Below are 23187 nucleotides of genomic sequence, written 5' to 3' on the forward strand. Positions count from 1 at the left end.
TTTGCCATTTACGGATCACGTAATTCCGGCAAGACTCATATAATCAAACAGTTGGTAGGCGAAAAGCGATTTTTCTATGGTGAAATATATATATGTAAAGTGAATACTAAACGTAAGATTAAGGATGCGTATGTGCATATGGGCTATTGTCCTGAGAGTAAGGGTTTGATAAGCGCCTTTACGCCACGTCAACTTTTAACGCTATTATTTCGAATACGCGGTCTACCTCAGAAAGTTATAACGGAAAAGATTCGAGAAATTTCGATCTCGTTATGCTTACAAGGACTTATTAATAAAAAAATTGGACAATTGCCCCGTTCAATAAGACGTCGTGTGAGCATCGCTATTGCTTTTATGGCGAACAGTAATGTATTGATTTTAGACGAACCGACAAGGGGCCTGCCAGCAATTGAAAAACGCCTTATATGGAATGTATTGCGTTATTTACGTTATTGCGGTAACTCGATAATATTTGCTACCACAGATAGTCATGAATGTGACGTATTGGCCGATACCGTTTTAGTCGTGGATGACGGCGTAATGTTAGCTATAGGAAGTGCTCATTATTTACGGCAGAAATTTACCGTAGGTTTCTATTTAGATATTAAACTTCGATTGGATGGCTCCACGGATGAGGAAACTGACAAGAAGTGAGTAAAATTTATTCGCTTATGTTCCCTTACTACTTCATGTTCATTGCTTTTTACATTTATTTTCTCTCTCTCTCTCTCTCTCTCTCTCTCGACGTTTTGAAGTTTGAAAATAGATTTGGAAAACGTTTCTCGTTTCATATCATTTCTTCATAGCAGTTCGGAACTGATGTAAGTATATTTGGTGATACGTTAAATACAAATTAACTTCGTCGATGAAGGCGTGATAATTTTTCGCTTTCTTAATTTTTTTTAAAGAATTTCAAATTTATTTGCATTAAAATTTTCGATTAATCAAAAAAGACATATAAAAATCATTCGAATTAAGTTTATTCGAAATATTTTTAAAATTTGAAAAAAATATCTTTACATTTTATAGAAAAGTCAATAGTAATGTATTAATATACTATGTGCCCGTCGAGGATGTCAGTTATTCGTATCTATTTGGATCGTTGGAGAAAAATCGACGTCGTCTGAATATATCTGAATATTCCGTATGTCACGGAAGTCTGACCAATGGTATGGAGAACATATTAAAAGCACGTTTGGAAAAAAGGAAATTTTCAAAATCGACATAAAATACGTCTTAATTATGTTTTTTTACAAACGTTTTTTTTTCTTATTTTATTATTTTTTACATAACATTTTAGGCAATATTTACTTGAGATTAAATTCAAATAAAGCAATTTTACATCCTTGTATATATATTAATTTGCTTATATCTTTACGCTGCACACAATATTAGGTATCAAAATAGGAATATTGGAAGCAAGTCGAACAAATCATTCTACGCAATCGATCCATCTATGGTGTAGGGTTTACTTACTTTATGCAGATGAACGTAATACCCTGGTTGATTTTAAGGTAGGTAGACACACTGATCTGTTCACAATGATATTCTGGTCGAATCAGAGTCACATTTGAAATCCATTTAGATTTGTCTATACGTCTGCTTCCTTATCCGTCGACTGCGTGCCCATGTGATTTTGTGTTCAAACCTATAAATCTATAATTTATGAAATATTTCCGGGAAATTTGACTGAAAAATGAATTGGACTGAGTCACTTCTGCGAGTACGCATCATAATTGCAATTATCAACGTTTTTCGATATATTAAATGACTTTAAAAGATGTGAATTGGATGGCGCGATTTATTGAGCTCCCTGACCGTTCCTACAAGAACTGAATTCTCACACGACAAAAAGGTCCAATGTTGAAATTTCACAATGAAAATCTGTCCATAATAGTTAAGCGACGTAAGACAAAAATGTACTGAATATAAGCCAAGTGGGTGTACCTTTTAGACGTCACGTTATATAAGGGCTCTCATGAAAAGTTCCAGCTTTCAAGAAACGTACGGAGGTTATAAATATTTGGTATTTCGTCACGAAAATAAATAAAGAATTATTCTAGACGAAATGGTGTAAGATATCTCATAATTGGCCTTGGCACGCAGTAGTGTTCTTAGTTGTTTTTGCATTTGTAAAAAAGGAAAAAGTTGACAGAAAAAGGTTTCCTCTACGCAAAAGCCTTATGATCAAGTTTATGATTTCGCTCGACAGAGAGACGGTCGATAAGACAATCAGATGGACATTTGATCAGATGCAGTTATGTCGGTTGTAATATATTTATTATGCTGGGTACAAGAATAGATTTCAGATTTTTTTTTTTTTAAAAAACATAGAAAAATGACACGACCCTTAAACCAAGAGGTGGTCGCGCTTATGCTAAGGAAATACATTTGTTGACCGAATTGAAGAATAAATAATTTATCCATTTATTTATTTATTCACTACATCGCACATAAATAATTCAGCTACAGTTTGGACTCAGCTGAACTTGGACTATGCGTTAATATTAAAGACCTAATCAAATTAAGATCGGCGATAAACAAAATGAATCTTAATCTTATGCAATTAACGAGTAAGTTTAACAAATATTAGATTTTTCAATGAATACCAGCATAGCACCAGCGCCTCCATAACCGAATTAATCAATTAAGAAGAAAGTTCTTTTAGGGCAAACAAGCCACAAAGGGTAACTTTAGCGGCATAGCTATAGGATTCGCAAAAGAGATAAGACGGTAAACATCATTTAAATTTTTACGAAAGATCGTAAGTGGAATAAAAAGGTCATAGTTGAATTTGTATTGGCCAAGTTTTATAAGAAAGTAGTTCTTTGACGGATTCATGCAGCCATTGCAGCTAATCTCATTTAGGAAAACTGGCGGCTTTGGAAGTCGAAGTTAACTTTTCCAAGGACACGCCTATAACGTCGACACGAAAAACGGTTAAGTTTTATCAAAAAAAAAAAAAAAAAAAAACACAAAAAAAACAAATTAAAAGTGATGACTAAATTGAATAAGTTTTACTAATGCATTGGAATCAAGTTACCATATCAAGGGTCGAGGCCGGCCCCTAGGGGTGAAAGCCAGATATTCTCTCCGTTGGAATATCTGCGAAATCAGTCCAAATTATTTTAAGCTCGAAAATCATGTTTGTATTAAAATTTGAACCGTTATAGGCATATTTGCTGTTATGCCAATCCATCAATACTAATCGTTTAAGAGGGGCAAGAGAAAGACAATTACATAACGATAGGTCGTATTCTTAACAAATTTTCTTTATTTTATTGCATTGCGGTAGGATCATTTACATCGACAATATCTCCCTTGTGATGTCTATGCATAGGGGTGCCAAGGTCTCACATATATTACGGTACGTTGATGGCAGATTGTGAAAAATTATACTTTTCCTGCCACTGCCTCTGTCTAATTCTTCGTAATTAATATATTTCAGTTTCTCTCATTAGTCCAAGTAAGATTTCCAAGGTGGCTAAAGAAAACGCTAGCTATGTGTTTCAGTCGCTTTATTACGAAAATGAAACAGATTATTGTAGAAAGCGCTTAGATGATTTGCTCCTGCTAGGAATCTAACTCCGAAGTATTGGTCGAACTAGCAGTCCCCTATGATGATAGCTTGTGGTACAGTGCTTGGGTAGAAGAGAGGCAGGAAGGCCGCGGTGTTTTTATTGGGAGAGCAAGCAGTCTCAATTGGACCTTTGGGGCGAGCTGTATTTTTGAGCCAATTGCGAGAAAAGGGTTAAATATAACTAAGCGCATATGTTTACCGCACTTCCCTCGATTTGCTTGCTTTGCTTCTAGCTACTCGTAGCACTCAGAGATTAGCCTAAAAATTGTCGTCGTGGCCACCAGTTGGCAATTGATGAGCTGGTAGGAATTTGCACTGGTTTATGAGTAAAATGTGTGAGCCGGCTTTATTCCCCATCTATCCATCCATCCATATTTGATCCGTCATCACGAACATAAATAGATAGATATCTTTACGCACAACATAATGTTAAGTCCTGGATATTGAAATCGCAATCTAAGTCGAGAGACGGCTGATGACGACGAATGCTTTAGTCAATATTCGCCGATATTACCAGCATCTCCATGTGTATTGTAATCGCAATATTCTTACACGAGGTTTGGCCATTTATTTATTGATTTTTTTTCATGACATGATAGTTATCCCAAGCAAGACTTATTTCATAGTTCATTCTATTCATTGGAAAAGTAAAATTTTAATTGGTTGGAATCCCTAGCCGTAATACATAAATATTTTGTATTAGAGTTTTAGTTATTTCTTGAAATGTATTTAATTAATTTTTTTCTTTTTTTTTGAAAAGAAATAAAAAAAAAAAAGAAAAAAACAATTTTTCTGGCAAACAAATAACATAATCTAGATTTTGATGTTTTGATATTTCGATTTTGATCTTGTTTTGGTAATTTTTGAATAACTCAGTGTTTTGAAGAAAAATTGTTAACACGTATATAAAATGCCGTCAACGTTCTGTTTACTATTATCGAAGAATTTTTATGTGGAAAGGGCGTTTTGGAAATGGTCTATAGTTGAGTTTTTAAGCATAACGGCGATTTTGGCTGTGATTGTCGTCAATCCCGTTACACGGGGAAAATATTATTCGTCCGAAAAAGAAACTATTCTACAATCCGTTGTTACTTATAATCAACCCGGTCTATACGATTTATCTGTATTTATGTAAGTGCATACAAGCGAGAAGTGTTAATAATTTTCTATAGTTCAATTTGATTCCTGCAGGCATTTAATGAGCATTCGTAAAGAACGCATGCGTATGACTTTGTTATATACACCGAAAAATGATTTTACAACAGCGGTTGTTAATGGCGCAAAGATTGCATTAAATTTGCGCGGCATACAGGATGTGGAAAATAACGATATTTTGGAAAAGTATTTTAGTGAGCAGAACACTCTTGCTGGCATAGTATTTCATAATGTCGATGACGGTGCAGTCCCTGAAAAATTAGTGGTGTCGTTGCGTTTCCCTGGTCTATTACGAACCGTTGATATTTCAAATAGTATAGATGAACGTTTGTGGATGACACGTTGCGCGGGAATAATATCCTCTGACGGCACTGGTATTTATGGAAACGTGGACTTATATCTGCGCGAAGGTTTTCTACAACTGCAACATAGCTTATACATTCAGTGGATCAAGCTTCTGAAGAATTCTGATACAACAAACATTAATAGAGGTCGAAATAAAGAAAAAGAAACAGTCGAACAACTTAAAGATATGTCTGCTGATGAAAAATTTAATATCAATGCAGAATCGAATAGCAATCAACAGACGAACAATGCTAGCATTGCGTTAGAAGAAAGTGGCAAAGAGATGGAGGAAAAATTTACGGAAACCGATAAACTTAATACGTTTGCCTTTAATGAGGATGGGCTTGAGGAGAATGTTGTCTTAAAAAATTTCCATCCTAATGATGATGATAATTTTAAAGAAGCCGCGTTAATAATGAACTCTAGGCTGAGTGATCCCTTGTTAACACGAGAACAAGATCTAAGACAAATACAAAATGAGGAAATACCCTTGATCCCTCATATACAAGTGAATTCTATGCGTTATAGAAGCGACGCTAGATTGTGTTTCACGGAAGGAGCCGCAAACCTAAATTGGCTATTATTCAACACTCTGTTCTTTATACCGTTCCTTCATTTGATTTGGGTTTGTACTAAACATAAAATCCATAAGTTATAGATTCAGGGAGAATGAAGATCTCTGATTCATATTTACGTGGGACTTATAATCGGGAATTAACTTTTTTAGTTTTCTTTTTCAATCTTACATTTCAATTCATTTTTCACTTTTCTTCTCTTATAAGTTACACACATTCTCTTATAAGCTTACACATTAGACGATCAGTTTGCATGGTTGGTTGGCTTAATGATTCATAGCATTAAGCATAGCATGTGACAGAGATAGCGATAGATAGAAATAGCGATAGAGATGAGGAGAACAAGATAGAGAGAATTGACAACGTATAGAATTTAATGGTTGCCGGATAACTTGGATCACATGTTCGCCTGCGATCCGCGACCATTGAGTTGTAATTCGCGATACTTTGCCTACTCGGCTACTAATGCGAAATGGTATGCGTCACTGTTTGGAAAGGAATTTTTGACAATCTAAAGAGTTATTAAGAAGAGTCCTTTATGAAATGTAATAAAATTTTGCTCGCTAAATAGGATATGGACTTTAGTTTACTTTAAGACATGATTTGCATAATCGAAAATATTCTCTTCTTTTGCAGATTTACGCACGTGAACGTGAAGAAGATGTGTTAGCTCATCATTGGATATATGGTTACACATACGGTCAACTTTGGGTTGCTCATTTTCTCGTATCATTTGTTCATTTTCTAATATTAGACCTGCTAATAATGGTCGTTTTTATTGTAAGTATATTAGATGGAATTTTTTCTTATATGCATACTTATCGTCTCAATCGCCTTAAATTCCTTGAAAGATAGAAGAAAAGAAGCACAGAATAGAAATCTTAGGTTATATACTCGCATTTTCCATCATATGCGTAATATGCTCTCGTATTTTCGATTAACACGCATAGAATTTTACATTGATATGAATCTCATTTTATGACTATGTCTAACTCCAAGCAAAGCGGAAGTTCACCCTAGTCGGGTTTTGTATTAAAAACTAACAATACAAGCTTCTCTCTTATATTTTTCTTTTATTCATATAACTTCATCACTCTTTCTTTTTCTCTCTTTGTCTTTTTCTCTCTCTCTTTCATTCTTTCTTTGCCTCTGTCATTAAGCATAGAGCAATAAATGGATGATCAAAAAGAGTATGAAAGACGAACAATTTTCAAATTTCACTTACTACTTATTTCTCCCCATTTCAAAGAAATTACACGATTTTTCCTTGTTTTTTTTTTGTTTTTATCAAACTGTTATAAAATAATGTAAAGTTTTAGCGTTACGCGGTGAACACATCGAATACGATTAATTTTCTAAGTATTTTTATACCCATCAACGAAAGATGACGGGTATATTCATTTTGTCAAAACATTTGCAACGCCCAGAAGGAAGCTTCAGATAACCCATAAAGTATATATATTCTTGATCAGCATCAAATTCTAAATCGTTTTAAGCATGTCTTTCCATCCGTCCGTCCATCCGGCTGTGTAACGTATGTTGTAAACACTCTCCCGACGGCAAAAATTAAGCTATCGACATCAAATTCGGCAGAAACATTGGAAGTTCTTGTCGAAGGACACGCCTTCCACGTACCACGTTCACTCAGAACACCTTTTTTTTCAAACAATATTTCTTATTTGCTTATTACTCATAAACTACAGCAGATGGGTCTACAAAAACTTGAATGTGTGTTCTATGGGCGATGTTGCAGTATAAAAATGCAAAAAAAAAGGGCCTCGCCTACTCAATTTGATAATGTGTCAAAATTTAATTATTATTTTATTTTTTTTTCAAAATCTTTATAACGCACGGAAGTAAGCATCAGAAATCTTATAAAGTATATAAATTCTTGGTTAGTGTCAAATTGATAATACATCGAAGCATTCATCTGTTCATCTGTCCGTCTGCGCAACTTTACAGTATCTGTAAAAAATATGCACCAGTTCATAAAAATGAAGACATCGCCTACAAAATTTGCAAAAGAAACTGCAAACGACCTAAACCGATCAAAGGACACGCCTATAACGCCCACATATACATGCAACAAAAACTCTGAACATCTTTGTTTTCGGTGTCTTTTGCTTGTGACTCATAAAGTACAACACATATATCATATCCATCAATACTAATAGTCCAAGGGGCAAGACAAAGACAATTTTCGCTTTAATTTTGAAAATAGAATAAGTCGGCGGCACCCACTCAATACTATATAGAGCATGAAAATTTAATCATTTTACTTCCTTTTAAGATCGGTGTGATGGGTATAAAAGATTCGGTCACGACCGAATATAAATTTCTTACTTGTTTCTAATTTTTATTTTTTTTTTTCATCTGCCTTAGTGGCCGTGTAGGCAAGAGTCTCGTGGTCGGTGGGTGCAAATCTCAAACGCGATAGAGTTTTTAATAAAAGCCGAAAGCCTTAGTTGCTAGTGCTCTAAGTGCTTTAGTCTTCGAATTTATTCTCTGGCTAAATTAATAATAATAATAATAATAATAATAATAATTAATTTTATTTTATTAACTATATTCAATTTATATAATTTTTTATTTACATTATTTAAAGATCCCGTGGACAAACGATCCCAAGGCATATATTTTCCATAATGTGAATCCCATTGTGATGTTGTCATTTCTCATTCTTCATAATATTATCGTGATTTTGTATGCGATGATTATTGCCTGCACGTTAGACAACGCGGTGAATTGCGTGCTGCTTGGTGTTACGCTTTGGCTACTGGCATACAGTCTCTTTTCCGCAATCTATTACTGTTTACAGGATTTTACATTTATTAGTTTATTCTGTTTAAGTTTATTTTGCAATAATTTTTTCCCATTGGGCATGCGCATAATGAAAAAATTCGACTTAGAAGAGAATCCAAATTATGATATCCTTTATCTTATATTGCTTACGCAATTATTGACTATTGTCATTCTTATGATCTTACTGGTGACATTGAATCATTTTCGGCCGGGTTTTTATATTGGACAAACCAATTTCTTTTATTCGCTATTATGCCGACGAAAACCAATAAAAGCAAATCCTCCAATGGGAATTATTACACTGGATCGACCAAGTGCTGCTTGGCATAATTTTGAATTTGGTCCATTCCGAGGGGAAGAAATGGTGTTCGTTAAAAATGTAGTTACAACAATTCGCCGTAGAGGCGTTAAACATCAAATATTGAAAAATGTCACAATGCGGTTTTTTAAGGGTGAGATCACGGTAATATTGGGCGCCGAAGAGAACGGACGAGTTAGTCTTCTTTGCTTAATGGCGGGTTGGCAGAAACCCGAATTGGGTGATATTTATTATAATGGCAATAAGAGTATTTATCAGCATTGGACAGACTATCGTTCCCGTATCGATATATGCATGCAGCAATCGTCAATTTTTGATTCATTGAGCGTAATATCGACGCTTAGATATTTTGGAAGGATTAAGCAAAGTGAATATGATCGCGAAGAACTTGAGAGAGAGGTGAATAAATGGTTAACACTTCTATCCGGTAAAATAAAGCCAAATGAAAGTGTAAAAAATTTAAGTTATGGCGAGAAGCGATTACTGGTTTTATGTTGCATATTATTTGGCAATACTTCTATAGTTTTATTACATGAACCCACACAATTTCTGAAATACGAAGATCAACAAATGTTTTGGCAAATATTACGCGAGGAGAAAGATGATCGTGCAATTATCGTTACAACAACTTCCATAGACGAGGCAGAATGGTTTGCCGATCGTATTGGCATTTTAGACGACGGTGTCTTATTGGCCTACGGATCACCTTTCTTTTTGAAAACACGTTTCGGCATAGGTTGCGATTTGGTATGGATTATCATATATTTCGATCTAGATTTTCTCTTTTTATTTTATTCCAAATCATGTTTAAATTAGATTATATTGAAAGATCCAAATCGATCAAGTGGTCCAATAACGGATATTATTAATAAATTTGTACCAAATGCTGTACCCGATAATCAAGTAGGCGATTTACTAGTATACAAACTACCAACGGATAAAAGGTCCATATATCAGCGCATGCTTTTGCAATTGGAAGATGCAAGTAAAAATTTGGGTATAACAAATATACGAGTTTCGAGTAGTGAGCTAAGTGAAGTATTTATGACACTGGGAATGGAGAGTACACTTAAACCGACAGTGCCGGAAATTAGTAAGTTTACGGGAATCATTTTATTACGAAGTTTCATTAGTAGTTTCCCATTGATTGTTTTTGCCTGCATTTAAGCTCAAACATTGAAATTCATCAATGAGTCGGAAAATGTTTTGAAGCGACAGCAGATACGCGCTATGATATACAAAAAGATGATACATCAGACACTGAATATTCTACCAGTCATTATGACGTTTGGGCTATTGTTTTTAATTTTACTTACCAATCACTTGTTTTCACTTGTCAAGATCCCGACAACTATGGAAAACGGTATACACTTGGGTATCAGTATGGAAGAAATCTCAGCTAATAAATTTAAAGAGCTAACCGACTGCAGCTATATCGTAATTGACGGTGTAAATGAAGAAAAACTATTAGCTACAAAGTCACACTTGCAATATCTCTTTTATGAAAATTTAACGTGCGGCAATATGTCATATACCGATTACATACGCACCGATAGAGCGGCGGCTATAAGTAAACTAGGCGCAGTTGAATTAAAAACACCCAATAAAAATTTTTCTATATGGATTAATGATCTCACTTTTCATACGGCACCAATGGTCTTAAATTTGGCTCATAACATAATACTGAGGTAAACTAATTCTAAATAAAACAAATAAAAAACGCTATAGCGGATCATAGCTTGCCATTAAATATCCTATACCATTCTACAAGTATTCATATAACGATTTTTCAAAATGAGGCGTTATGTGGGAAGTGATCGAAAATACGGATCGATCTGAATACTTTTCAATAGCATTTGTCGGTTTGCAGGTTGAACAAAGAGAAACAATATAGAGAGGCAGAGAGACAGACGGACTGACAAGCTTAAATCGATTCAGAAATTGATTGTGAGCGAATCAGTATAATAAAAGTTGGGCCTATTACACCCACCGAGCAAACTCAATATATTCTTGCACGACAAGTGTCCGCCTGTTCGTCTAATGTCTCTCCTTGCATATTCCATGCATAGTTTACAATTTCCGACATAATTTGATGAGATTTGTTATGTAAATATCTTTTGGTCCAACAATGAAGCGGAAAATGCGGTAGATCGGATCTAATTTTGCTACCACATCCCATATAACACTTTTTTTTCTCAAGAAGTCGTTATGTGAAAAAAAGATTGCAATTTTCAAAATTTCTCGGCAAAATTGATGCAAAAAAAATTTGGATTAGATAGAGCAATTTTTTGAGCAAAATTTTGCATCATATCAGTTGACTTTTGAGACACTCGCCTATATAAACCAATCGTTGCATTTGATAACAATTTCAAAACAATTTCAGGCATAAGTCTTAATAAAGTTTAATTTAATTCTCTTTTCAGAAATTTGTTTCCGGATAATCCAAATAGGTTAACTGCGATCATAAATCAACCTATTAGAATATCATATTTTCAGCAAACTAATTTAGTCGATAATCAGATATTTCATTTACATCTCGCCATTATCATGGGTATTATAATGCCGATAACAATGTCTTGTTTTGTAATATCATTGGTAGAAGAGCGACGAAACTATTTATTGACGTTGCAGCTTATTGCTGGCATTGACTTGCATATATATTGGATGGTCGGGATGGCTTGGGATATTGGTATATTTTTAGGATTTTCCATTGTATACATATTAGTGATGGCGCTTACCACTATTGAGGGTTTCAATATTTTTACAAAATTATGTAAGCTAATGATTTTCTTTTAAGACATCCATGATGATTTATGATAATAATTTTAATAATGAAATTTCAGTGGTTCTTCTTCTAATAAGTCTACACGGTATTGCTACTCTCGCCATGATGTATTTTTTGAGTATGTTTATGCCAAAGTCGAAGTTGCGAGCCTTTTTATTGGCCGTGATACTGCAATTGATGCTCGGTGAGAAAACAAACTCATATATATATATATATATATATATGTATATGTGATATAAGAAATATGCACAGACATGTACACGATTTGCAACAATATTTTACTTAATTTGGGAACGACTTACATTTACTTTAGGGTGGGTGAGTCTTTAGCATTTTTTATGAGTCAATGGCGAAAAAAAGGAATAGTAAAAAAAAAAAAACACAGACTTATATTGAGTGCTCGAGATTTTAATACCCAACGCCAGAAATAATAATATATAAATAGTCAATTTTTTTTATTTACAAGAAGTTGTAGACGATGCCAAGTTTGAGTTCAATACCATTTATATGGGTATTGGATCAAGTTCATTCTTACTTCGATTCTGTTAAATATTTATTTAAACTTTTATATTAAGTTTGAGTGGATTACAGGTTGTATTGTGCTGTCTATTGTCTATGGGCCGATCAAACTTTCAAATTTGATTTGCGGTCTGAGCGTTTTGCGCCTATTAAGGGTACATGTCGCTTCATTCTTAATATCTAAAAATTATACTGACAATTCAACTATAGAACTATGCCTAATCTATTCGGTTCCGCTTACATTGCTAAGAAAGTAAGAAAAGCTAGAAAAAAACAAAATATTTCGATCTGAGAATGAAAACGTTCAAGCAAAAATCTGTCTAGTATTTCAAAATGATGCTAACGTGTTAGATATTTGATTTCCTTATCTGCTATATGTGCTGAAATTACGTAGTGCAAAAGCTTTGTTAAAATTACGCGAAAGAACTAAAGCGTTGTCAATAGAGATTTGTGCCAGGTTACTTACATCATTTCGCCATTGTATACTGAACGTTTCTACTTCATTCTGCTTTCCTTATGCTTTAGGATTTGAGAAGGTATCTTGTTCTTGACACTCTTAACTAATCATAGTCTATGCAAGTAAATCATCGTGTAAAGTATTTGCTTGCGCTGCCTAAAGCTTAACAAAATTAAATCACAAATTCACATAGTTTACTATCCCGGTTGAAGGGATTGTGGACAATTTTATCGCCTTTTTGTTTGTATGAAGTCACTCAATCGATGCTTCGGTTCTGGTCTGCTTTTAAGATCAAGATTAAGAAATGAATTTCATATTTGTCCCAAAAATGTATTCTTTAGTAAAGATAAAGTAAATACTACTCCAAAATGTTACATTTTCGTTCACTTATATAGATATCGTAATTTCCTTCTTTTCATTTTCATTCGCATTTGGAATAATCTTTGTTATAATACAATAAATGAATTGGTTCCTAATTATAGACAATGCATTTAAACAAACAACTTATCATCAAACGAACGAGGCAGTAGGCTGATCACAACCATTTTTATACCAAGCGTTCACACAGTCCTAGTCCTATGAGTTAGGGTAAATTAAAAATTATTTTTTAAAATATAAATTTGTGCGAATGTATGTCAAACTCACTAGGCTTGAAGACATGTCCACCTTTTTTATTATATGGTTCGATTCGGAAATAATTTTCTGAGTTAGTCAGTCCGTCTGTCCGTCTGTCACGTAAATCTATATTTAACCTGCAGGTTGCATTTTTTGAGATATATTGATAAGATTTGGTGCACCGCAGTAAACGCTATTGAAAATGCTTCGAATCGATCTACTTTCTCGAACACTCCTTACATAATGACTTGCAAATTTTCAAAAGTTCTCGAAAAAACTCGTCGTGTAACGGTATTTCGACATTTTAAATTGGTGTAAACAATTTATTTCGGCTAGGCTTTGTGACGTATAGTATTCATTACAAGAATAAAAAATACATATATCTATACATTTCATGTGAAAAATGTTTTTCCCCATCTTTACATAATACATTATATTATTATATATAAATATATTTTGTCTTGCTTTAGGTATTTGCGCTTACATCTTTGCCTGGGACGTATTGGAAACCTCTTTACTTTTTATATACGTTATGTACCTAATGCCAACATTTGCTCTTGTCGACGGCATATCAAAATTATATATAGGCTCAAGACATTCCCGTTATTGTGATGATCGTTGTACAGCATTGAATTGCACTGATTCAAGTATAATATGCGAATTGGAACCGAATTGTTGCCGTGAGTTCTTAAGCCTATTAAGTTAATTCGTCATAATTACTCTCTACTTTACCGTAAAGTTCAGCTAAGAATAACGGATTATTTTTTTTTTTATTATATAACACATAAAGACATAGCGATAGCATACGTTGCGATTACGTAACTTTGACCTAAATACGCGAATGTAAAGCGTACGCAAATGCAAGTCTAATAGTTTTACAATTCTATTTACAATGAGTCTAAATATTCGTCTAAGATCTTATATAAAACATATATCAACTTGATGTCCGTCTCTTTGTTCATCTCTTCACTTGCATTAAATTTTATTTAATCTTGTTGTTTTTGCTTGTGTAGGGACGTCTAAAATTTTATATAATAGATAATTAAACGCCTATCACCCTATGTCATATTTTATGTAGCCCCACTTATATCCTTTTAAATGTTTTTCCTGCACTTCCTGCCTCAAGCTTCTAAAACGTGACACTTTTTGCCAACACAATGTTGCGTAAAATGCTTTTCTCAACTTAAGATTTTTTTACCCTAATATTTTTCTAATATTAGGTCCAAATCACGAGATTGAGAAGATTACTTACAAAAATTAGAGTTTTTCCGTTCGAGAACGCTTCGCTTAACTGAGCTATCATCGGCTTCATTAATTTCTTAATTGTTTGTGTTTTCAGTAAGCCTTTTTTTTTTTTTATAAACCCTTTAAAAACTAGTTACCAGACTTCATTTAAAAAATTTTGCTTTTGTCAATTTTCTTACCGGTTGCGTGTACCGGGCATTTTTGTTAAATTCTTCGTCAATCGCCAGCTGCATAATGCATTTCTACTTTATGACATTTGTAGAAAAGACATCGTAAACGTTTTAAGAAATTTTTTTTTTCCAAAAAATCGGATGGTTTTCAACCAAATCAATGGGTTATTTGGGTACCAATGCTATTATTGATCCATGTAACTTGTAATGTTTACGGTTGCAGGCAACATAAAGACAGTGCTTAGGATGGATTCATCTCTCATTGTACCAATCGAGCATTGAAGCCCGTCTGTCTTCTATCCGCCTGTCCCTATCATATCTGTCGATGTGTTGTCTGTCCATATACGGTTGTGTTTACGCTACAGATAGCAATTTTCAAGATCCGTTGATTAACTTTGCTATACTTAGTTATATTCTATTGAAAATGAATTAAATTGGATCACTTTTAGGGCCATTTTTCATATAACGTCCTATTTCGAAATAGTCATTATATCCGTTCTTGGTAAAAATGAATGGAAAATAGTATCATAAATAAGATGGAACCATTTTTTTTAGGCTTCTTCTATATACATGTTCTTATAAAAAAAAAAGAAAAGAAAAGTTCATTTATGGTAACATGTTCTAATTTGGAGTATTTTGTAAGAGAAATCGATTCACAAGATTATATATATAACACGCCGCTTCGTTGAATCATATTTTTCATAGTTTCTTCCACAGAACGATTCCCATTAATAGTATAGTAAACCTTTGTGGCCTCAAGTTAAGTTATATATTTTATGACGAAAATAAAGAAGAAGAATTGAAGAAGAAGAGGAAGTGAAGAATTGTATTAGGTGAAGTAGGGTGCAGGGTGTTTGATGATCGATCTTGCCGGCCAAATAACGTTTTAAATTATTTTTCTTTTATTTGATGCGATAGATTTACCATATTTTGAATTCGAATTCCCTGGTATAGGAATAAACATCGTTTATATGCTAATAACGACTGCCATATTCAGTTTCTTATTTTGCATATTCAACGTATACTATAGAGCACACAAATACAGTTTGTCGAAGAGCAAGAGGTAAGTATCTTTTGTTATTACCATTTAAGTTATCGTTGACTTTTTCGATTTATTTTTTAATTTTACGTTTATCGTTTTATTTTCATTTTACACATTACCTATGTCAGGTCAGCTCGTAACGTTTAGGAATACATTTTAAAGACGATGTAAACTTTCTTATTAAATCGCTTCAAACGGTTTTTTCCAATTCCTTCGTGAATGTATTTTATTCTTGAAAGTTGTTGAAAGACTCACCGCCATAAGGTACAGGAGGATGAACAGGATAAAGTGAGATATTTATATATATGGACCTAGCCGAACTTTTTTTTACTCACCATTTTTATATAAAACACAAAGATGGAACAAAAAAGAAAAAAAGAAGAAGAAGGAAAAGGAATTATTCACACCATTAATATTGTGAATGTGGTTTTTTTTTTTTTTTTTTGCATAGATGCTGCTGTAGGTTCACTGACCTATTCCATGTGTATAAAAATTTTTGTCATTGTTGTATTATAGTTTATGTATACTGAGAAAAAATCTCAAATTTGTTTTTTTTTGAAAATACAAGTCTTCTAAGATTGTGTTGTACTGTAGATGCGTCTTTTGACCGAATTGGCCCATTTTCAATAATAATTTGCCAGCAATAGCTTACGATGTTTTCCCCAAATTTGAAGACATGGACGGTGTCTTAATTTTGGGCGGAACGGAAGAAGATTTACTACAGGCACACACACAAACACACACACACACACACACACACACACGCGAACGACCAGACATTGCTAGATCTAACTAGAATTTGACGCTTAGCAAGAACATATATATGACTTTGTATCGTCTCTCCGAAGCTTTCTTTGAAATGTCGCAAACATTTTGAGAAAACAAAAGCACCATATCGCCAAATTGTCGATAGTGACGATAAAGAGTAAAATGTATTGAGCATGTTTGTTTTAAGCATTGTAGACGGGCACAAAGCTATGAAAAAATACGCACAGTTTGCTTCTAAAGGCAACCGTTCGTAGCACTGACAGAAGTCTTAAAAAAATAATAAAAATTGAGATTAGTTTTCATTTAAAAACCATTTACAAGGAAGAGACTAAAGATCAAAATTCAAGAGAATGAATGAAATCATTGTGAATGATGAGAAGGCTGAATGTCATACGTGGTAGTTGCGCAGATAACAAATCCACTCAAAAATTTAAGAAAATCGAGAATATAGGGATCCAAAGATCAATACCAGGAAAGAGTACCTCGGCTTTGTAGTGGAAACGACAACGATGCCCTTAATTTCATTAATATTTGTTTACTTATTCCTTAACATGAATTTTATGCGCTTTAGAATAAATTGCATTCAATGCAAACCCTCTTAACTTTAGATTGCGATAAGCACTTCAAGTTCTGCATAAAGTTTTCGTTTGTCTCTTCAATTGACTCGAAACTTTTGCTTTGGAAAGTAATTTTTAATCAGATGGAATTACTAATTGTGACCATATGAAAGCGTATAAAAGACAAAATGATGTAAAATATTTGTAATCGAAATATTGCTTACACTATTTTCACTCCCTTGAGGTGATAAAATCGAAGCGAAAAATTGCAATTCTTTGATGATGAAGGTAAAGAATCGCGTCTTGTTAAAATACTGCCATGAAGCCATGAATGATATTAAGATATGAGACGAGTAAACTTTGAAAAAAAAAAACTACTCGTTTAGGCTTACTCGCGCGAGTCCAGTGAAAGTTAAAGTCTTATCACCCTTTGACCGCAGTCTTACATGGTGCGATTATGCTACGTTGCTTCTGCGAGAATAGTCTCAATAAGTGATGATCTCTGTCGAATATTGGTTGAAAGTTCCGATTGCCTATAATTAGTATTTTTGAATTTAAATTATATAGGCATGCGGGCTTGGGTACCGTGTCCTATCCTTTCGATGATGATGATGTAGTCAAGGAGAGAACGCGTATCGCTAAAATGTCCAGATTCGAGTGCAATAGATATAGTGTTTTAGCCGATCAAATTGAAAAGAAAATACCTAATCATGGAAAACGCTTGAATACAGTGTCATTTGCCCTTGACAAGTAAGTTACTTAAAAATGTTACTAATTTGGATTAACATCTGTTAACATGTCGTGTTTTTTTTTTTTTTTTTTTTTTCTGACAAGATATATGTCGATGGGAATTTATGGATATCATAAAGCGGGTAAAACGCATTTAATCGAACAATTGGTGGGCGCGAGAGGATTTCGTTTTGGTGAAATGTATATTGAAAAAGTTGATTTTAAATTCGAAAATAAGGCGGCAATAAAAATGATGGGTTTTTGTCCTCAAAAGAGTGATTTGGGCATGGTTTTCTCACCTCGTCAACTGTTTACGTTTCTATTTATGATAAGAGGTGTGCCCGAAGCGAATGTATCAGAAAAGCTTTTAGAGATTGCCACATCATTGGACTTAAAGCCTTATATGAATACGAAAATTGGTGATTTATCGTTAGCTGTTAGACGGAAAGTTAGTGTAGCTATATCTCTTATAGCTTATAATAAGGTTTTGGTTCTAGACGAACCCACAAAAGGCATGCCAGCAAAGGATCGCCGTATCATTTGGAACGTGCTTAGATATGCACGTTTTTGCGGCAAAACAGTTATATTTTCATCGAATGAAAATTTGGAATGCGAAACTTTGGCAGATTTGATTATCGTAATAGACGATGGAGAGCTATTAGCTATAGGCAGTCCACAGTATTTAAGACAAAAATACACGCGCGGTTTCTTTTTCGAACTTAAAATTCTAAGTGATGGTAAAACAGAAGAAGAAACATATGAAAAGTAAGTCAATGCAGTTAAATGCCCCCTAATCTATACCTAATTTATTCCATATTCTCTCTTTTCAGCCTTGACAGAGATGTTGAAAACGTAATTAAATTCGCTTATTTCTTACACGAAGATTCTGAACTGTTGTAAGTGAATGCAAACTACTTAATATGAGCCAATGATTTTTTCAATTTTTCTATACCCTACACTAGTTGCTGTATAGCGTGCATTATGTTTATAGTGATGTATGTATATAGCAGTCAGAATGATAGATCAAGATAGATCTATTCACCTTCCGTACTCCTTCCGTCTGATGTCTTTCCGTTTATTTTTACGTTGAACATATAGTTTGGAATTTTTAGTGACATTTTGACGGAATTCATTAAACTTACGTGTCTTGGCTCAGGAAGGAACGCTACTGAAAATGGATTTGATCGGGCCAATTTTAAGATCAGTCCACAAATAACATTTTAACATAGCTTAATTTGATGTGAATAATTTGAATAGAATGGACTAACTATTTGAACCTCATTCCATATAATCGTTCCTACATAAGCTAAGCGTAACTTAGTTGGTCCTTAATAATAAGTTGATATAAAAATTCACTATAATGAAATAATTAAATTTGGACCGTATAGACCAATTTATTTGCATTCCGTTATATACGAAAGTTCCGATATAAAGCAAATCTATTTGTACATGATAAAAAAAGTCTATATGTTAATATTTTGTAACGCGAATTGAATCATGATAGTAATTTGACATAGAAATTAACTGACACCATGTTTTGGACTAAGCGATACAACGATTTATTTCGCTAAATTCACAACAAGCAACACAAGATGTCGGTGTTGATCATTTTCTCATTACGAAAATGAATGCAAAGTTTTACTAGGTAAGATAGTTTAGGGTACGTAATTCTTGGCTTGGCTCGATTATAATATTCTTTCTCTTCCTCTTTTTCCTCTCTTACCGATAATTGTTGCAAAAATATTAAACAACATGTTACAGCTCAAGTTGTTGTCTACGTTACTGATTATGATGTAAATATAAAAAACAAAAAAAAAAATGATATATTGATGATAAATGAATTTTGGATACAAGTAGTCTTGAAAGATATCCTCGCCTATGTTAATGCCGTTAATAGAAGCTATGAAATTTTTATATATATTCATTATTATGTCTATGGCTTCTTCCAATCAATTATAATTTGCTTGCTAAAGGTAGAGGTACGTTAGTTTTGTCTTTCGGTTTGTAACAACAAGAACAATGCATCAAGGGCTTGATAAACGAAATGTGTAGATCTTTTCCGAGCGAGGTTGAATTGTGAATAGTGACAACAGGCACGGTTGCTAACTTATTTGTTCTTGGCATTCTCTAAACTGTCACTTGAGTTGATGGTTTATAACTTGGTATCGCGATTAGTTGTTGCAGCTTAAACTCATCGGTCAGATATGATAACTGGAGTGATACGTATCTAAAGAGGCGTAAATAATAAACAAGTCCTATGCTTCACTAGTGATAATAGTCTATTAAATTTGTGTAGGTGTATGTAACACTCTGAACGGCTTCGGATAAACTTGTCTTTCGTTTTTACAAAGCGATTCAAAATCATTCTCTGAATTCACCTAAGCATTCCACCTTGTCTTGTCTATTTGATGTCTGTCCGTCTGTCTCTGCTTGATATGTATCTATGGATTGTTCAGCTCAACCTAGAGATCGTAATTTTCGATATATTTTGACGAAATACGCTATAATAACATATGTCGCCCTAATGGCGAACACTATTGAAAATGGTTTGGATTAAAACATTTTTACAAGCACTCTCCTTATATGGGCTTATTTAAGAAAAGAAAAAAAGTGTATTTTGGCATCTAAACGAGGCTCCCTTCCAACTGAATATTCTTGCAAAAAATGAAATTTTTATATAGCAAGCAGAAGTCATTTTTAATAAATTATGATAAGAATTATTCCAGAATATAATGGCGATATATGAACTTATTGCACGAAATGTGGAGCACGTTTATCTGCTATCAGACTTAATTTACTTTTGCTTTTTTTTTTGTTTTTTTTTTTGTGTAGGCTTTCTTACGCCTTTTCTATGGTGGTAAGGTATAATTTTTTGCATCGAAAATAACTAAAAAATTCTATTAAGCAGAATCCTATAGCGTATAGAGGATGTTTAAGTCATGCTGATGTTTGTTTGTAAAACAAAAAAATCCAATTTAATATATTTTTTCTTTTATTCACTTGCAGACAGCATAGAGCTAATGTCTTGAAGTTTTACATTCCTGTTGAGCAGGTGATTTATTCCTATCTTTTCGGAAGTATTGAGAAGAATCGGCGACGTCTAAATATAGCTGAATACACTATAAATCAGGCACCACTTTTGACAGCTCTAGATAATGTTTTGGCGACTTGTACTTTAAGAGAACCATACCGCAAACGGAAAAAGCATAGACCAAGTGCGTATGCCCATAGTTTAAGTCGCCAAAGAATGGCACGGAATGCTGAAAATACGGGCAATTAACATTAAATTATTATGAAATTATAACAAATATTCTGTTGAGTCAAAGAAAGGCTTACATAAAACGAATGAATAGTAGATTAGTGTCGACTTGTATAAAATTGATTGATTAATTGATTGTGTGTGTATTGCATGGTATGCAAAGACTTAAATAAATTGTTTTTATCACTTCTTCATCATCTCTATGTAACTAAAGCAAATTTCATATTTATATAAATGTGTACGCTATTAACGTCATTAGACGCCAAATGGAGGACATATTTCTTTTACTTTGCAGACGAAGGCAAATAATACTAAAATGTACAGCAATGGCAAGACCAAGGTTAAGGCCAATTTTCAATATTTTAAATGTAAAATTTTTATTCATTTTTTTTTTTTTTTTTTTTTTTTTTTTTTTGCTCTCCTTATGCTAAGGAAGTATGAATGAATGTCTTTCATTTTACCATTCGGCCGAGCAGGGCAGGGCGAATGAGTCTCTTGGCGCCTGTGAAAGTGATATTTTAATTCATGATATTATCCACAAACATTTTATGTCTTATATGTCATTGAAATGCAAACAAAGGACAAACAAACCATTATATATATGCTGTACTGTTTGTTATAAAGACAGAGTAGAAAAATAACTCTTAAACCGTTCGTTGTTAGGCGTGTCCTAGTTGTGGAGGAAATGTCCGCTACAACTTGAAGATTTTTTCGCGATTATTATATGTGAGATCAATTGGAATAGAAATTAAACATTCTTTTCAACTAATATATTAATGGGATTAGGCGGCAGCCTTTATATCTATTAATTATGTCAAATATGTGCGTTTCACAAAGACATTTCGTTTTATTTGTCCATTCGCTAATGTAACTGGCGCCTTAAAAGCGTTTGCGAAAGGGTAAATGCTTGTAGCACATGTGCATCACACCGATTGTAAATTTCTGCATCATTTCATAAGAATCAAAAAGTAGCATCAGATATCATAAATAAAGTGCACGTGCAGTTTAAGTAAGCTTAAGATACTGACTTGACATAGCTATGAATGTTTTTTCCCATAGCCATTTATTTACCGTTTGATGCTTGTTAACGTAGTCCAAGAATTATCGTAATTTATCGACAGTAAATCAATGTTCACAGCTTCCCATCGACAACAGATTTTAATATATAGAATCTAAGAAGAATATATCCTGCCGCCATTTCAAATGTTCATTGTCGATCAGTCAATAAATCGATTATGTCTCTAAGTCGCCAAAATCTTGTTTTTAACATTTTTTGTATAATTGGTTTGACAACTTTTTCCCATTTTGCGTCCGTTCAGTACTTAGTTTTTCATTTGAACTACTTTTGAAGTAAATGATATTAAATGAAAGTAATTTTAATAGGGTCATCCTTCTTAGCAAGAATTGATGAATCATTCGTTATTTTAGTCAAAATTAACGCAAGTTCAAGTTTACTAATTCTTTACATCCGTTCTACGTAATATACAAATTTGGAGACACGTTAGCGAACGGAGCTAAATCGAGTCGTAAATCTTACGAGCACGTATATATATATATATACATATATAGGCACTTAATGGAGAATTTCTGAATATTTAAAAAAAGAAGTGCCAAAATGGTACTCACTAGGCGCTCATGGACATCGCTTAGTATAGTTCCTATCAATAAAGGGGAAAAATCGGTCGAAGGAGATACGCTCACAGCATCAAACACACTGAGAACAGCTCTGTTTCTACGAATTAAAGGAATAAAAAATTGATTTTTTGCTTAGTCCCCGTAAACTATAACAGGTAAATTGATAAAAATTTTGAACGTATTCTTTACGGGCAATGTTATAGTACTTATGTAGAGATGGAAAAAATCAGCCAGGACCATTTAACTTTATAGTGTACTAATGTACAGAAGCGCCACCATCCTCCTTCGCCACTGTGTAGTATCTGAGGTAAATATTCTCCCGTTTGCTAAAATGAAGATATCGCCAACAAACTTTCGAAAGATCTCACCCACTTGCCTACATAAAAAAAACTGTGAGCTCTTTTTACTTTCGGTTACTCATAAAGTGCAACACCCAAACCATATAAGTTTCTACTTTTATTCTGCAAGTAAAAAAAAAAAAAAAAAATCAACCGCGCCCATTAATTATTATAGGGCGTGAAAATTTAGATCTTTTCCTTTCGTTTGGGAACACGGTGATGGGTATGAAAGATTCGGTGCCGACCGAAGATAAGTTTCTTGCTTATTATTATAGTAGTAGTTTTGTGTTGG

At 33.6% G+C, this 23187-nt stretch overlaps 2 protein-coding genes across 2 annotated transcripts; both read left to right on the forward strand.

The window, feature by feature from the left end:
• The first annotated feature begins 8 nt into the window (after positions 1 to 8).
• Positions 9 to 1228, forward strand: LOC119644772 (ATP-binding cassette sub-family A member 3-like). The gene is made up of 3 exons (XM_038044502.1): positions 9 to 650; positions 756 to 821; positions 1030 to 1228. Exons 1-3 carry the CDS (start codon positions 139 to 141, stop codon positions 1226 to 1228), a joined length of 777 nt encoding a protein of 258 aa, XP_037900430.1. The 5' UTR covers positions 9 to 138.
• Positions 1229 to 4490: 3262 nt separating this feature from the next.
• LOC119644779 (ATP-binding cassette sub-family A member 3) lies at positions 4491 to 20943 on the forward strand. Its single transcript, XM_038044511.1, has 14 exons — positions 4491 to 4711; positions 4772 to 5705; positions 6292 to 6435; positions 8261 to 9523; positions 9593 to 9869; positions 9945 to 10464; positions 11200 to 11549; positions 11620 to 11745; positions 13623 to 13832; positions 15486 to 15630; positions 17502 to 17684; positions 17769 to 18428; positions 18494 to 18556; positions 20670 to 20943. The coding sequence occupies exons 1-14, from the start codon at positions 4491 to 4493 to the stop codon at positions 20941 to 20943; spliced, it is 5370 nt and encodes a 1789-aa protein (XP_037900439.1).
• Positions 20944 to 23187: the final 2244 nt, after the last annotated feature.

The sequence above is a fragment of the Glossina fuscipes genome, unplaced genomic scaffold, assembly GCF_014805625.2.
Source record: "Glossina fuscipes isolate IAEA_lab_2018 unplaced genomic scaffold, Yale_Gfus_2 0, whole genome shotgun sequence".
NCBI classification, from domain to species: Eukaryota; Metazoa; Arthropoda; class Insecta; order Diptera; family Glossinidae; genus Glossina; species Glossina fuscipes.